At 35.9% G+C, this 15,155-nt stretch overlaps 1 protein-coding gene across 3 annotated transcripts in view; it reads left to right on the forward strand.

Annotated features, from left to right (window-relative positions):
* rnf4 (ring finger protein 4) overlaps positions 1–7,432 on the forward strand; it is a 68,554-nt gene extending 61,122 nt beyond the window's left edge. For all 3 annotated transcript variants that reach the window (XM_039751738.1, XM_039751737.1, XM_039751739.1), the window contains 2 exons: positions 4,081–4,132; positions 5,683–7,432. In XM_039751738.1, the coding sequence (XP_039607672.1) occupies positions 4,081–4,132; positions 5,683–5,832 (202 nt within the window). In that variant the 3' untranslated portion in view covers positions 5,833–7,432. The remainder of the gene's footprint in view (positions 1–4,080; positions 4,133–5,682) is intronic.
* Positions 7,433–15,155: the final 7,723 nt, after the last annotated feature.

A 15,155-nucleotide genomic window follows, 5' to 3' on the forward strand; every position in this document is an offset into this window, starting at 1 on the left:
AAAATAAAAACAAACATTTATAAAATATAATTAAATTAAAATGTATTTTATAAAAACATTCTGATATTATTGATGCTTGGATCAATAAAGGTTTTATTGCTTAGGGCACACTCCTAGTCTTTCAAAGTGATAAGTGCAAAGTTGACATTTTTGGTTCCCAGTTATACCAGTATATACAGAAGGGCATTGATTCCTTTGTGCATCCTGCTTTGAAGTGGTGTTGGCATTGTCATGGTATTATTGTCCATCTCAGCCAGCAATGTAGGAGATCAGGTCAAAATAGAATTTTATTGGCATCTAATTTGGTTTACAACATGATAAAGAAACAAAGTACAGTTCGCACACAATTAAAATCTACTTGGATTTGGTGGTCTGATGCTGGAACACTAAAAGTATTAAACAGGGGGTGCCTTAGAGCCTGACCTTAAAATAATTGAGGCTGTGTGAGATAATTTGGATAGGGAAAAGAACAAAAAGTGGCCATAGTCAAATGAAGGTTTATGGAAGATCATGGAAGAAACTTGGAAAATATTATACAGCAGCATGGCAAAGAAAATTGTTTCAACTTTGCATGCTAAGGAAGGCCATATGAAACCCTGAATTGTAATGATGAGCGAAACAGGTAAGCTTCAATTCTCATAGTGTTTTGTAAAACTGATCTTAATTATTTTTGTAAATGGTTTAGTAATTGTGAAATCCAAAATTCAATAAAATAATTTAAGGTTCTAAAGGGTTATTTATTGGTGGAAAATGAGGAATATTGTTTCCTAAAGCCTTATTCACACTTTCATGTTTACCTGTGTTCTTTTCAGCAGCTGTGTAAAGCCTGAAATCTGGCACACACTGGTCACATCAATTCAGTTTGTTTATTTATTTATTTTTTTTTAATGAAGGCACACTTAATAACCATGTTCTTTCCACAAACCTGGTACATGGAAATTTGCCATTGCCAACTACCCCTCACCCCTAATGCCATTATTTGGCAATTACCTTATCCTGGTTCATGTAAAATTGTGGTTTGAGTTTCTTTTTTGTTTCTGTTGTAGGATTGTGATCACCATAATTTTTGTCATCATTGACAAAGTGATAATTGTGAGATATAAATCCAGAAGAATCACAACACACAACTGGACATGGCGTCAGAGTATCTTCACATGACAGGAAACAAGTCCACTGATTTCCTCCACTCCCCTTAGTCACTAGAGATTTTTATTTAAATACTAAATTAAACGCAAACACATATGGACTTAATGCATGAACAGACAGTAACTCACCACATTTCCTGTTTAAATGACGCATGTTTTCCTGGAAGTGAAACACAATTTATTTGCAAACCAAAACACAAATAATTTCGCTAACCACTCATTTTAAAGGCATATGTTCTAAAAGCATGATACAATATTATTACTTTTATTGTCACAATGTTTATTTGCATTTATTCTAATACTATATATTGCTTTCATAAGCAAATAAACATTTACAGCTGAGATAACTAGCCTTAAAATAATCTTCTTGAATGGCATAAGATACATTCACACTATTATTGCACATTACTGTACACATTTGCATATACACAAAGTATAGAAAATAAGAAAAATAAGACATTACCCAAAACAAAGCTTCTTTAAATGCATATAACTAGCAAATGAAACCACAGTTGCGGAAACAAATCAGTATGACCTTTTCTAACAAATTTTAAGAAGGCATACAGAATCATAGCATTGTAATTTTTTTCACCCCAAAAAAAAATGGAAGGTGTACCCTCAACTATGCAAGGCAGTAGTAGTATAGTGACAAGTAGGTGTAAAATCTAAAATCAATCGTACATAGAAAATGTAAAAGATCAAGTTTTAATTCAAATTGCTAGCTTTCTACTGATATGCAAAATGCTAATTACTTTCCTAATGTTACTGTATATTTTTAGATGTGTTAAAATATTGAAATGTCAAAGGACCATTATTGTCTCTGTTGGCCATGTGGTTTGGAGAGCAATTGTGTATTGTATTGTATTGCCATGTATACTTTATAGTGCAGAGTATGATCAAGGATTTAATTAATGTCAAGCACTACAGGTATTCTTGTCAATTTGTTTTTCAATGTTGTTTTTTCCATCTTGAGTCTGCATGTTTCAGAAATCATAGATCATTTCAGAGACAGAACTTTGTAATACAGTTAATTGTACGTGAAAAACTTTAAAATAACATCAGATGCATTCATTTTATGTAGGAATATAGCCTTTGCTGAATTTTCTTTTACTTTAGGCAGAGCATTTTATCAACAACTAAGGTACTAAATATTTATGGGATAACTTTTGTTCTCAGTCTACAATTTGTTTGAGTAGCTTGCTACATATTATTTGATTATTTAAGTGTAGTCATTATCTTTATTCTTCTGCAATAAATGACCAACATTTATTTTCTTAACATTGATCAAGAAAGTTACTGATTCCTCATTTAATGCAGTTTCAGGATTAATTTTTTATTACATTAATGGATTAACTGTGTATCCTTAAAAATCCCTTTAATGCAGTTACATCAAAAAATTTTAATAATCCATAAAAATGTATCCTGTGTACTGGTGAGCATACAAGTTTGGATATTGCACCCCGCGAGAAATGTTTTGATTCAGTCTGCTGAAAATGCTTCAGTTGAACTAAATGGAACACAGCTGAAATAGATTATTAATTTCCTTTAGTGTGCTGTACTGGGACATTTTTAAATGAAAGAGACTATTGAAACGTGTAGAACAAATTTACAGTTGATTCCATGTGGTCTGTGAGCATTGCCTATTTTTATACATTTAAATTGAGATCTGATTACAGAGAATGGACAAAATAACAAACACTACATTAAAAAGAAGTTAACTTTGAAGAAAGTAAATTACAAAATCAGCTTCAAAAGTGAGTAATACAAGGTTGATTTCTAGTTCTGGGACATAGAGTACAAACTGTTTCTGCCTCCTTCACCCATCAAATAACTTACTGAAGAACGCCACGGTATCCCACTAAACATAATTCAGGACAAAATGAGTATTCCAAATAAAATTGAAGCCGTTTTAAAGACAAAGACTGCCTATACTCTTTTGGGTCCTTTATATTAATAGGGGTTAACGTTATTTTTGTCCACCCATTGTATATCTGCACTTACTCTAGTATCTGCAAGAGCACAAGTATTTCCCTTGCTTTGTTGATTACTTTTTAAAAAAATTGTTATCCAATAAAATTATTCAGATCCATTACAGATATATAACAGACATAATGAACCTCTTGAATGTATAGTAACTTAGACCCATGATTGTATTCTCATCTCTGCTAAACCCACATTTGAGCCCAATTTTGCTTAAATTCTCATGTTCATTTAACTCGGTGGTTATGCAGGTGGGTTTTTTGTTTTGTTTTTTTTCGAGTAATCCGTATATTAAGAGAACTTATGCATACTCATTTATGCTCTGGTTTACATCAGTGGTGACATCCTATTTGGCATCTCCACAGAACTCAAAAGGATTAGAAAAGAGTCTGAAAATATTACCTTCACTTCAACAGGCAAACCCCTAACTCTTGTGCTTGATACAGTGTAATAAGCTGAGCGATATTGTTATAGTTGCCAAGACTGCATGACTTCAAGATACAAGTGTCCTCAGTATTATCATGCAGTGATCAAGATAGGCATTGTTGTTGCACGAAATGGTTTGTGTAGCAGGTTATGAGAAAGGTTGTTACAAATCAAGTAGGGAAAATTGTTAATGACCTAATTTTACGTTAAATGTGTGAAAGCCCAGGCAGTGACAAACAGCACACAACAGATATTTGTACAATACAGTTACATGGCAGTGCTACACCGCTACTATCGACGTATTCGTTTGGTACTGCTTGTTTAACAAGTATGAAGCACAGTCAAATTAACCGAATTTAATATACGTATTTTGGTGTTGCATTAAAAAAATGAATCCCAGAAATTTTTAATGTGTTAATTTTTTTATGCAGTACATACAATTTCTTAGTTTGTTTTTAATATTTAGGGTTCACGTTACTCTTATTCTTGCACAAAATTAAACATTTCATAACATTTCATGTTTTTATAGGGCCACACCAGGAAACATTATGTGTCCAATCTGCATGGATTCTCATACAGAGGTAAGTAAAGAACAAGAACTCTTGCATGTCTTACTTTAAAACACACTGACACATGCATATTGCCAAAAGTATTGCGACACCCATCCAAATCATTGAATTTGGGTGTTCCAATCACTTCCATGGCCACAGGTATATAAAATCAAGCACCTAGACATGCAGACTGCTTCTACAAACATTTGTGGAAGCATGGGTTGCTCTAAGGAGCTCAGTGAATTCAAGCATAGTACCGTGATAAGATCCCACCTGTGCAATAAGTCTATTCATGAAATTTCCTTGCTACTAAATATTCCACGGTGAACTGTTAGTGGTATTGCATCAAAATGGAAGCAATTGGGAACAGCAGCAACTTGGCCACGAAGTGATAGGTCACGTAAAATCACAGAGCGGGGGCAGCACATGTTGAGGTGCACATTGTGTAGAAGTCGCCATCTTTCTGCAGAGTCAACAGCTACAGACCTCCAAAAGCTCAACAACAGTGCATAGAGAGCTTCATGGAATGGCTTTTCATGGCTGAGCAGCTGCATCCAAGTCTTACATCACTAAGTGCAATTCATAGCGTCGGATGCAATGATGTAAAGCACACTGCCACTGCACTATAGAGCAGTGGAGAAGTGTCCTCTGGAGTAACGAATGACACTTCTCTGCCTGATAATCCAATGGACAAGTTTGGGTTTGGCGGTTGTCAGGAGAACGGTACTTGCTTGACTGCATTATGCCAGTGTAAAGTTTGGTGGAGGGGGATTAGGTGTGGGGTGTTTTTCAGGGATTGGGCTTGGTCCCCTGAGTTCCAGTGAAAGGAACTCTCAATACTTCAGCATACAAAGCCATTTTGAACAATTTCATGCTCCCAACTTTATGGGAGCAGTTTGGGGATTCCCCCTTCCTGTTCCAATATGATTGTGCACCAGTGCACAAAGCAAAGTCTATAAATATTTGGATGAGCTAGTTTGGTGTGGAGGAACTTGACTGGCTTCCACAGAGCCCTGACCTCAACCTGATAGAACACCTTTGGGATGAATCAAAGCGGAGATTATGAGCTAGACCTTCTAGTTAAACATCAGTGCCTGACCTCACAAATGCTCTCCTGGAGGAATGGTCAAAAATTCCCATAAACACACTCCTAAATCTTGTGGAAAGCCTTCCCAGAAGAGTTGAAGTTGGTATAGCTGCATAGGGTGGGCCAACTCCATATTAAAGCCTATATATTAAGAATGGGATGTCATTAAAGCATGTGTGTGTGTAAAGGAGGGTATCCCACTACTTTTGGCAATATAGTATATAGTAATGCAGTATAGTGTGTGTTTGTCTATATATTACATACATATATACCAGTGTATTCAGATCCCTTCACTTTTTTATATTTTGTTATGCTGCATGCAGCCTTAGGCTAAAATCATTTAAATTCATCTTTTCCTGAATACAGTGTATATACAGTGAAGGGATCTATTTTTAACATGGATAACCAAATTTTAAATGTATGTTAGACTATGATTACACAATAAGAGATGATTGAGTTAATTGTTGTCTTTTTTTATTTACCTCTTTGTTAGATTATTCAAAGTGGACGTTTGTTAGTGTCTACAAAATGTGGGCACTTATTTTGCAGTCAGTGTCTTCGTGATGCAATCAAGCAAGCACACACGTGCCCTACTTGCAGAATGAAGCTAAATCACAAACAGTACCATCCAATTTATATATAGCAATATTTTTCTTGCTGGCAAGAACTTTACAAATTAAACTATCAGAGCTGGTAACTTAAGATATTTATGGAACAGAACTTTGACTATGTTCTATGTAACTGAAAGATTTGAATATTCCAGTACTCACCATTTTTGAAATAGTTGGATTTTTGTATTTGCAAAAATCTTTGCTTAATTAGTCGTATTTACCCTTAACATTTTATGATATAATTGCCATTTTTATAGACTGACACACATTTGGTAATGTATTTCATGATATAAACAAAATGTGTCACTAAAGAAATATTTTACTTAATGCAAATTTCATGTTAACACCTCCAGTTAATGTGATATTTTCTTATTAAGGAAAAAAGGCCAGTCCCCTTTTACAAGCACTTGTTTGGCAGTATAGATTCATAGTTTTGGAAGCAGACATCATGAAATGCATTACTAAATTGTGAAATCCTGAATTCTGGTGGAATTTGTATATGGCTTTGGATTTGCTTAATTTTGCTTTTTTAGTTTTATGTATTTATATACTTATTTTGAAAGATAATACAAAACATTTGTAATTGGGAAACAAAAATCCTTAAAAGGAAAACATGACAAGTTCAACTGTACAGCTGTTTGAATAATTTAACTCATTATATATTTTTTATTGTAGTGATTGGTAATATACCTTTATGTCAAATGATTTATCTTATAATTTATCTTGTACCTACATCTTTGAAACATTAAAGCAATAGCCACTGCTTCTTCAAAACAAGATTCACATGTGCTTTGCCTTATGGTCTTGTTTAAAGGTCTTAAATTATTTTAGGGTATTTATAACTTAATCCAACTTAAGTTATTTTATGACCCTTTGCACATGTATTTTTATTTTCACAGTTTGATTACAATTTAAAAACATGATTTACTCTGGATTATGATTTTAGAAGGTATTTGTTAATGTACAACTCTTACATCAATAGGTACGCTGAAACAATCAAGTTTTTTTATCAAAGTAAAAATTCTTTTACGGTTATCCATTAATTTGTTAATTATGGTGGATTTAAATTGATGATTAAAGCAAAATAACAAATCCAGACCCACTCATCGATGTATGTCTAATGATATCTTTTATCCAAAAATAATTTTTTTTATTTTACAGCAGGGTTTTGAAATGGTGTTATACAGAATGTGATTTTTGACAGTATCATTGTGTGCATTAAAACATGCCTAAAATTGGTCTTTAAATTTAGTTTTAATTCTGACTCGCTTAACTAATGTAGCGTTTATGGGAAAACCAGAGATGCCATATTTCAAAATTAATCTTTCATAGTAACTCTAAGGTCGATTTCTCCTTAGCTGACTCAGTTTAAAGCCTTAGCAAGCAATAATATAACCTTTAAGAGTTGTATATAACAATCTTTTCATGGATCTTGTTTGAATTACAGCTGCTTGATTTGATGGGCTCAAAATTCATATTGTTTGCTCATCTAAAATTATTGAAGTGTCTGGTTTCATTTATTGTTGATGCAAATTCTTTTGAATGTTGTACATATATTTTTTTCTCCTTTGCAAAACATCACTGAGATATAATCACAACTGAAATGTGTAATGAATCTTAAAAAAAAAAAAAGTTACAGTTCCAAGTAAAGATGCCAGCCACTAGTTGCTTTGTAAATGTGACTTTGTTTTATGTTTTGATTGTAGTTGTCTTTTATTTTACTAATGTGTTTGTATTTTTCATGTCTTTATAAAGAAATGTAAATGCAGTGGGATTAAAAATAAAAAGGGTTAAGTTGTTTGGGTTCTGTCTTAGTCATCAGTTTGTCTCTGTTTATAAATAGTCTGCATTTTCTGTTATCTTTCATAATGGCTTTTACCAGGTGCCAGCTAACTTTTGAAATGAAGAAAACTAAATACCTGGTGCTATTTAGCTTAACACGCTTTGATTTTTTTTTTTACTTCCAATGTAAACTTTAGAAGCAATTCTTTAACTGTCAGTTCTGATCAAAGAGCAGTGATGCCAATGTAAGGCAAAAATTTTTTGTTTATTTAACAATGATATTCTGTATAAGTGATCCACTTGTATTTCCTTTTGCCGATGCCAATAAAATACACCACCATAACAGAACAGAATACAATGACAACAAAGCAAGGCTAATAATATGTAGTGTAGGAGGCAAGCACATACAATTTGTACTATACGAGAACCTTTTTAGCAGGGCAGATGACCTTTTTCTTTATTTTTGTAAGCCTGAAAATAATTAACAGGACAGGTTCTAACAATATGCAGCATAACTTGAACAAATGAGACCACTGAACAGTGAAGTTCATTCAGGTTGCAAACTTTAGCTTTCCTGAATTGGAGATGATTCCATGTATAGTTTTATATCAGAAAATCAGGCAATGTCTGCCTCAGAAAACATGGTTGATAAATCATAAACAGTTCAACTAAGTAAGCAAAAAATATGCATTCTTAATTCAGTAAAAATTGGTCTTATATTGTGGCATGAGTGTGATTGTGTATTGATGTGCTCAGACCACCCTAAACTGTACATTTAATTAATGCTGACAACTTACAATTTGGAGCAGCGGAAATTTTATTGAGGAAGGTAGTTGATGACAAAGAGTAATTCTGAAATAAAGCAGTTTTATTGTTAAATTAATTGAGACTCCTGTTGTCCAAGTGAGAATTATTTCCTGCAGTTAACAGCATCATTAATAATGCATTTTACCAGATGCTATACAACATAATTTAACTAACTTGAAAGGATTACAGGTTGTTGTTCCTTTTGTTTTTTTCAAATTATAAATCCCACAAGAGAAAATTGCCTTAACTTCTTCCTTATTTTAAAATCATTTTACAGATTTGTTTTATACTGTACACTAATATCAAAAGTGTCTAAGCTAATAATCTCCATAGCATTAAGTTTACCCCAAGAAAAATAAGCCATAATTTTTTTTTTCCCCAACAAAAATAGGTATTACTTGTTTCAAAAAAAAAAAAGTATAAATACCAAAACATCAGCATTAAATACAGTGCAAAAGGTTTGTGTAATGTTCACTGTTGTAATAATGCAGATTTAGTACATATCCTTTGTGTGATATGTTTTGACACTATGCACTGCCCGTTGTTGCAGTAGAAGCATGTTCTTTTGTGCACTTACTTGTTCATGAGAGGGTAGAATGTCTGTACCTGACCTGCATGATCCCTTGCGTTATTGCAGGCTACTACAGTGCAAGGCTTAGTGACTTCCACATTTTTCCTGACACAAACATTAACAGCTTTGTGAATACTACTTTGGGCGCTAACTTATTGTTTGTCATTGCACTTGGTCAAAGTTATTTTGTCTTTTTGTCATGCAGCTACTGTTGCATCACGATGAAACTTCACACGACCAAATTCACTGGACATATCACACCAGTTCAGTTGTTCAGTGCCATATAATGGGTCAGTTTCACTTTCCATGGCAATGTCTGATACCCAGTTGTCCGTCAGTATTGTTCTTTTTGAGCAAAGGTTCAGTTTTTATTTCTTTCTAAAACTGCCTTTACAGCTTTCTGTTGGACATTGTTTTTCATTCAAGGCTCCTCACTCATGAATATTGACTGTACCATGGGTTTTTCTGACGTAACAGTATAAAGCATAGCATTGCACGTCACCCCAAGACTAGGGTTTAATCGTAATTGCATAGAATTCCAAGCTTGAAGTTACTGACAATGCAATTAATAAATACAGTGCATCACTTTTTCCACATTTTGTTATGTTACAGCCTTATTCCAAAATGAATTAAATTCATTTTTTTTCCTCAGAATTCTACACACAACACCCCATAATGACAAAGTGAAAAAAGTTTACTTGAGGTTTTTGCAAATTTATTACAAATAAAAAAAAACTGAGAAAGCACATGTACATAAGTATTCACAGCCTTTACCAAGAAGCTCAAAATTGAGCTCAGGTGCATCCTGTTTCCCCTGATCATCCTTGATGTTTCTGCAGCTTAATTGGAGTCCACCTGTGGTAAATTCAGTTGATTGGACATGATTTGGAAAGGCACACACCTGTCTACATAAGATCCCACAGTTGACAGTTCATGCCATAGCACAAACCAAGCATGAAGTCAAAGGAATTGTCTGTAGACCTCCGAGACAGGATTGTCTCGAGGCACAAATCTGGAGAAGGTTACAGAAAAATTTCTGCAGCTTTGAAGGTCCCAATGAGCACAGTGGTCTCCATCATCCATAAGTGGAAGAAGCTCGAAACCACCAGGACTCTTCCTAGAGCTGGCTGGCCATCTAAACTGAGCGAGAAGGGCCTTAGTCAGGGAGGTGACCAAGAACCCGATGGTCACTCTGTCAGAGCTCCTCTGTGGAGAGAGGAGAACCTTCCAGAAGGACAACCATCTCTGCAGCAATCCACCAATTAGGCCTGTATGGTAAAGTGGGCAGACGGAAGCCACTCCTTAGTAAAAGGCACCTGGCAGCCCGCCTGGAGTTTGCTAAAAGGCACCTGAAGGACTCTCAGACCATGAGAGAGAAAATTGTCTGGTCTGATGAGACAAAGATTGAACTCTTTGGTGTGAATGTGAGACGTCACGTTTGGAGGAAACCAGGCACCGCTCATCACCAGGCCAATACCATCCCTACAGTGAAGCATGGTGGTGGCAGCATCATGCTGTGGGGATGTTTTTCAGTGGCAGAAACTGGGAGACTAGTCAGGATAAAGGGAAAGATGACTGCAGCAATGTACAGAGACATCCTGGATGAAAACCTGCACCAGAGCGCTCTTGACCTCAGGCTGGGGTGATGGTTTATCTTTCAGCAGGACAACGACCATAAGCACACAGCCGAGATATTAAAGGAGTGGCTTCAGGACAACTCTGTGAATGTCCTTGAGTGGCCCCCCCCAGACTTGAATCCGCTTGAACATCTCTGGACTCTGGACTGATCTTAAAATGGCTGTGCATCGATGCTTCCCATCCAACCTGATGGAGCTTGAGAGGTGCTGCAAAGAGGAATAGACGAAACTGGCCAAGGATAGGTGTGCCAAGCTTGTGGCATCATATTCAAAAAGACTTGAGGCTGTAATTGCTGCCAAGCGTGGATCAACAAAGTATTGAACAAAGGCTGTGAATACTTATGTACATGTGATTTCTCAGTTTTTTTATTTGTAATAAATTTGCAAAAACCTCAAACTTTTTTCATGTTGTCATTATGGGGTGGTGTGTGTAGAATTCTGAGGAAAAAAATGAATTTAATCCATTTTGGAATAAGGCTGTAACATTACAAAATGTGGAAAAAGTGATGCGCTGTGAATACTTTCCGGATGCACTGTATATGTTGACATTTTCCCGAGACATGCTCTTGAGTCTTCCTCAAGCATCTTTCCTTTACATTTGGCACTTCCTCTGTAAAAATTCTGGGTCTGTCTTTTCTATGAAATAACTTTTGTTCTAATTCAGGCCTGAACCTTGTTTCTTGTCTGTCCCATTTAAAGTGCTATTCTTCTAATTAGTCTGTGTTACTTAACTTTATCTTTGCCTTTATAAAACTATATACTATTTCATAGACTTTATGCAGAAAACAAATAAATTGTACTAATTTCGCAGCATTGCTTGAATCACATAGGAAATATGATGATTTGTGCCATGGAGACTTCAAGGTAAAATAAGCAGTCAATGAATTTACACTTGCTGGGATCACTTTTATTGGATGCATGAAGTGGTAGATCAATATAGTGATGTACGGGTCGTTACATTACTCTCTCCCCTCTATTTTCTTTATGTTACAATACCTTCTTAGGGACCATGCTGTAAAGATTCAAATTCTTTTTGCTTTCACAGCCTTACTTTTATACCTCTACCATTAAATATATGGATTCAAAAAATATTTGGATCCCTTGACTTTCTGCACACTTCATTGTGTTGTAGATATAATTTTAAATAGATAAATCTGCCCTATCTGTCCATCAGTCTACACCAAATAACGAGTAATGACAAAGTGTAAAAACGTGTTTTCAGAAAGTTTAGCAAATTTATTTAAAACAAAAATTAAAAAAAAAGTGAAATATCTTCTTTATACAAGTATTCAAACTCATTGCTGTGGTACTTCAAATAATGGATGTTCATTTTGAATTAACATTTATAAATAATGTAATGAACTGCAGGTGCGGAAAACAGAGGAATGGATTTAGCACTGTACATAAAGCAGATGGTAGTTAGTCCTGAAAAGGGCCATTGGTACCTTAAGCAGTTAAACCCTCTACTGCCTTACTTGGTAGCTCCTCTACACCTTACAGGTCTTCTATGGATCCATGTGTCCCTGACTGCTTTGTTTTAATTCCTGTTCACCTGGGCTCTGTGAGCACAACCAAAGCTCGCTGGCAGCCACATACACCAAGGCTGATGAGATTTGGCAGTGGGGTCATGCAGACTAAGCTTGATGTCTGTGTTTGAGTGTGTGTTATGGCTAGCTTCCCCTCATATTTTCACCCCCTCTGACAGCCTGTATCCATCTGATTAGCATGTCTGTCTCGGGCCTAGACCCTGGGTTGTTGCACTACATTGTCTTAGTGATATTTGTATATTTTAAGATTTTTGGAGGAAATCAAATATATAGCCATATACTTTATGAGCAGATGTCAATCGTAGGATAATAAAATATCAATTCATGAAATAATCTTTGTGAATTTATAGTTACATATTTTAATAGGGAGATGTCACTGTACTGTTTTTAGATTAAAAGTAGAAGTAAAGCTTCACTGGGTAGTTGAAATGGCTTTGTGTCCAACAAAATATCACTACCCTCCTCGGAATTTTAAATGCCCCTTATAGATTCTTACCTGGCACCAGTTGTTTAAAGTACTTATCTATACTGTAGAAAAATAAAGATTCCAGAAACTGTTAAGCGCACTGGATGCTAAATACGAGTTACCCGGGTGGAAAAGCTGTACTTGGTATGCTGGTAAAAATTACAAAAAAGCTAAACCACACATATAATACTAATACATCATTTGGAACCATTTCAAATGATGTAAATCATAAAGCAGTATATATATATAATATACATGTGCACATGTACTGTATTACTATCAGTGCTTAGGGCAGTAATGTATTGAGAGCATTGCTTACTGTCTGTCAGCTACAGATGCAATACACACAATGGAAACTTAAACATAAGCAGAGATGATACAAAACAAAAATGTCTGTAAAAATTCATGCAACTACATTAAAAGAAACTTTTCTTTGCTAAGATTGTATATTGTTGAGATAAATATGCCAGGTTTTGTATTTTGTATTGAAAACATGTACTGTATGTAGTGGCCAGAAGTTTTGAAGTGACTCAAAACTAATGTGTGTTAAACTTTGCTGCTTCAGCATTTTCAGATCATTTTACATGTTTCTATGGTGTATTGACGAACCGTTATAAACATTTCATAAGTTCCAAAAGCTTTTATTGGCAAATACACCAAATTTATGTAAAGAGTCAATATTTACAGTGTTGACCCTTCTTCGTAACTTCCGCAGTTTGCAGTGACAAATTCTGACTGATAGTGAATCTTTCTTGCTTTTTTTTAGTGCTTGGAGTTGATGACAATTTGTAGGCTTCTGCTTGTCCACCCACTTTTTGAGAACTGACCACAGGTTCTCAATAGGATTAAGATCTGGGCCAAACTTTCAATGTCATGATCTCCGAACCAGTTCGTTATCATATTTTTGACTTGTGGCTTGGTGCTCCATCATGCTGGATGATCACCAAATTGGGCCTGGATTGTTGGGTGAAGTTGCTCTTGGAGGACGTTTTGATACCATTCTTTATTTATGGCAGTGTTCTTGGGCAGAATTGTGAGTGGGCCCACTCCCTTGGATGAGAAGCAACCCCACACATGGATTATATCAGGATGTTTCACTGTTGGCACAATACAGGACTCATGGTAGCGTTCACCTTTACCTTCTCCGGACAATCAATTGTTTAGGTGTCCCTAACAGTGGGAAGGAGGACTTGTCCACAAAAATAATTTTACACCAGTCTTTTGCTGTCCAATCCTTGTACTTCCTGCAGAATTTAAGTCTATTCTTGATGTTTTTCTTGGAAAAAAGTGGCTCCTTTGCTGCCCTTCTTGACACAAGGCCGTTGTCCAAAAGTCTTTGCCTCACTGTGTGTGCAGGTGCACTTGCACCCCACTGCTGCCAGAACTGTGGAAGTTCCGCACTGGTGCCAACGCTACCCTGTAGCTGACTCCTTAGGAGGAGAAGGTCCTGGAGCTTGCTTGACATTTTTATCCTATCATTTTGTGCCAGGGCCAAAATAAATAAAAATTGTTTTTTGTCATAGTTCATTTTTTATGCTAATAAAGCTTTTTGCAATGAACTAATATGTGATAATATAAAACCAATGTGAATTGCCACCACAAAACCTTAAGCTGCCCATTTAGTAAAAACACATGTCACTGCCAAAACTTTTGGCAACTACTGTACGTCTATGTGGTGCTGTCTTCCAATCTTTAAAGTGTTTTGAGAACATGCAGAGAAATAGGAAATACAGAATATTTGCATTTTGAGTTAAAATAATCACAATATCAATTTTAAGTCTGTACCGCCCAACCCTATTTCCAAGATCTGAAGTCCAAACAACTCTCGCTGTAGACCTTTGAGATATAATTGTTATGAAGTAGATAGCGGGGCAAAGGTTAAAACCATTTGCAGAGCTTTGGATTTTCCCAGGAGTACAGCGGCTTTGATTAGTGTGAAATGGAAGAAGGTAAATCCACCAGCCCTCACTCTGCACGTGGGAAAAGTTGTTTTGGAGCTAGGGGTTGAACGCATCACGAACAGAAGCCTCAGCCAGGTGTTTCCAGTACACCATAACTACTCGCCTAAGCTTCCCTGTTCTGTCTGGCCTGAATCCCTCACTTCAGTTCCAACTCACAAACAAGCAGTGAACATTTGACAGCTCTGTGAATCTCTTCACCGAAGTGTACAAAACATTTGGCCTCTAGTCATACAGCACAATTACACAGTCAATCATTGACCTTTGGCCCAAGGTGCTTTGCTACCGGGTACACTTGTGATTGAACACAAGGAGGCTCTTTGTGTTTGTTATGAACAATCCATGATTAGCACAGAAATCCACTTACAACTCACCATTCTGGTTCAGATGTGGCTGGTTCTTACTCCCAATCGCACCCTTTTAGGAGTCTGTCATTCTTGATGTGAGCATTGAAGTCACCCAGCAAGTGTACCAAGTCAGTGGCCAGTACCTTTTACACACCTCACTCACCTCCTCTAAGAAGGCTGAATACTCTGAACAGCTATTTGGTGCATTAGCTCAAATCATAATCTTGTTTTTCCTCTCTG

This window comes from Polypterus senegalus, chromosome 4 (assembly GCF_016835505.1).
Source record: "Polypterus senegalus isolate Bchr_013 chromosome 4, ASM1683550v1, whole genome shotgun sequence".
Classification (NCBI taxonomy): domain Eukaryota; kingdom Metazoa; phylum Chordata; class Cladistia; order Polypteriformes; family Polypteridae; genus Polypterus; species Polypterus senegalus.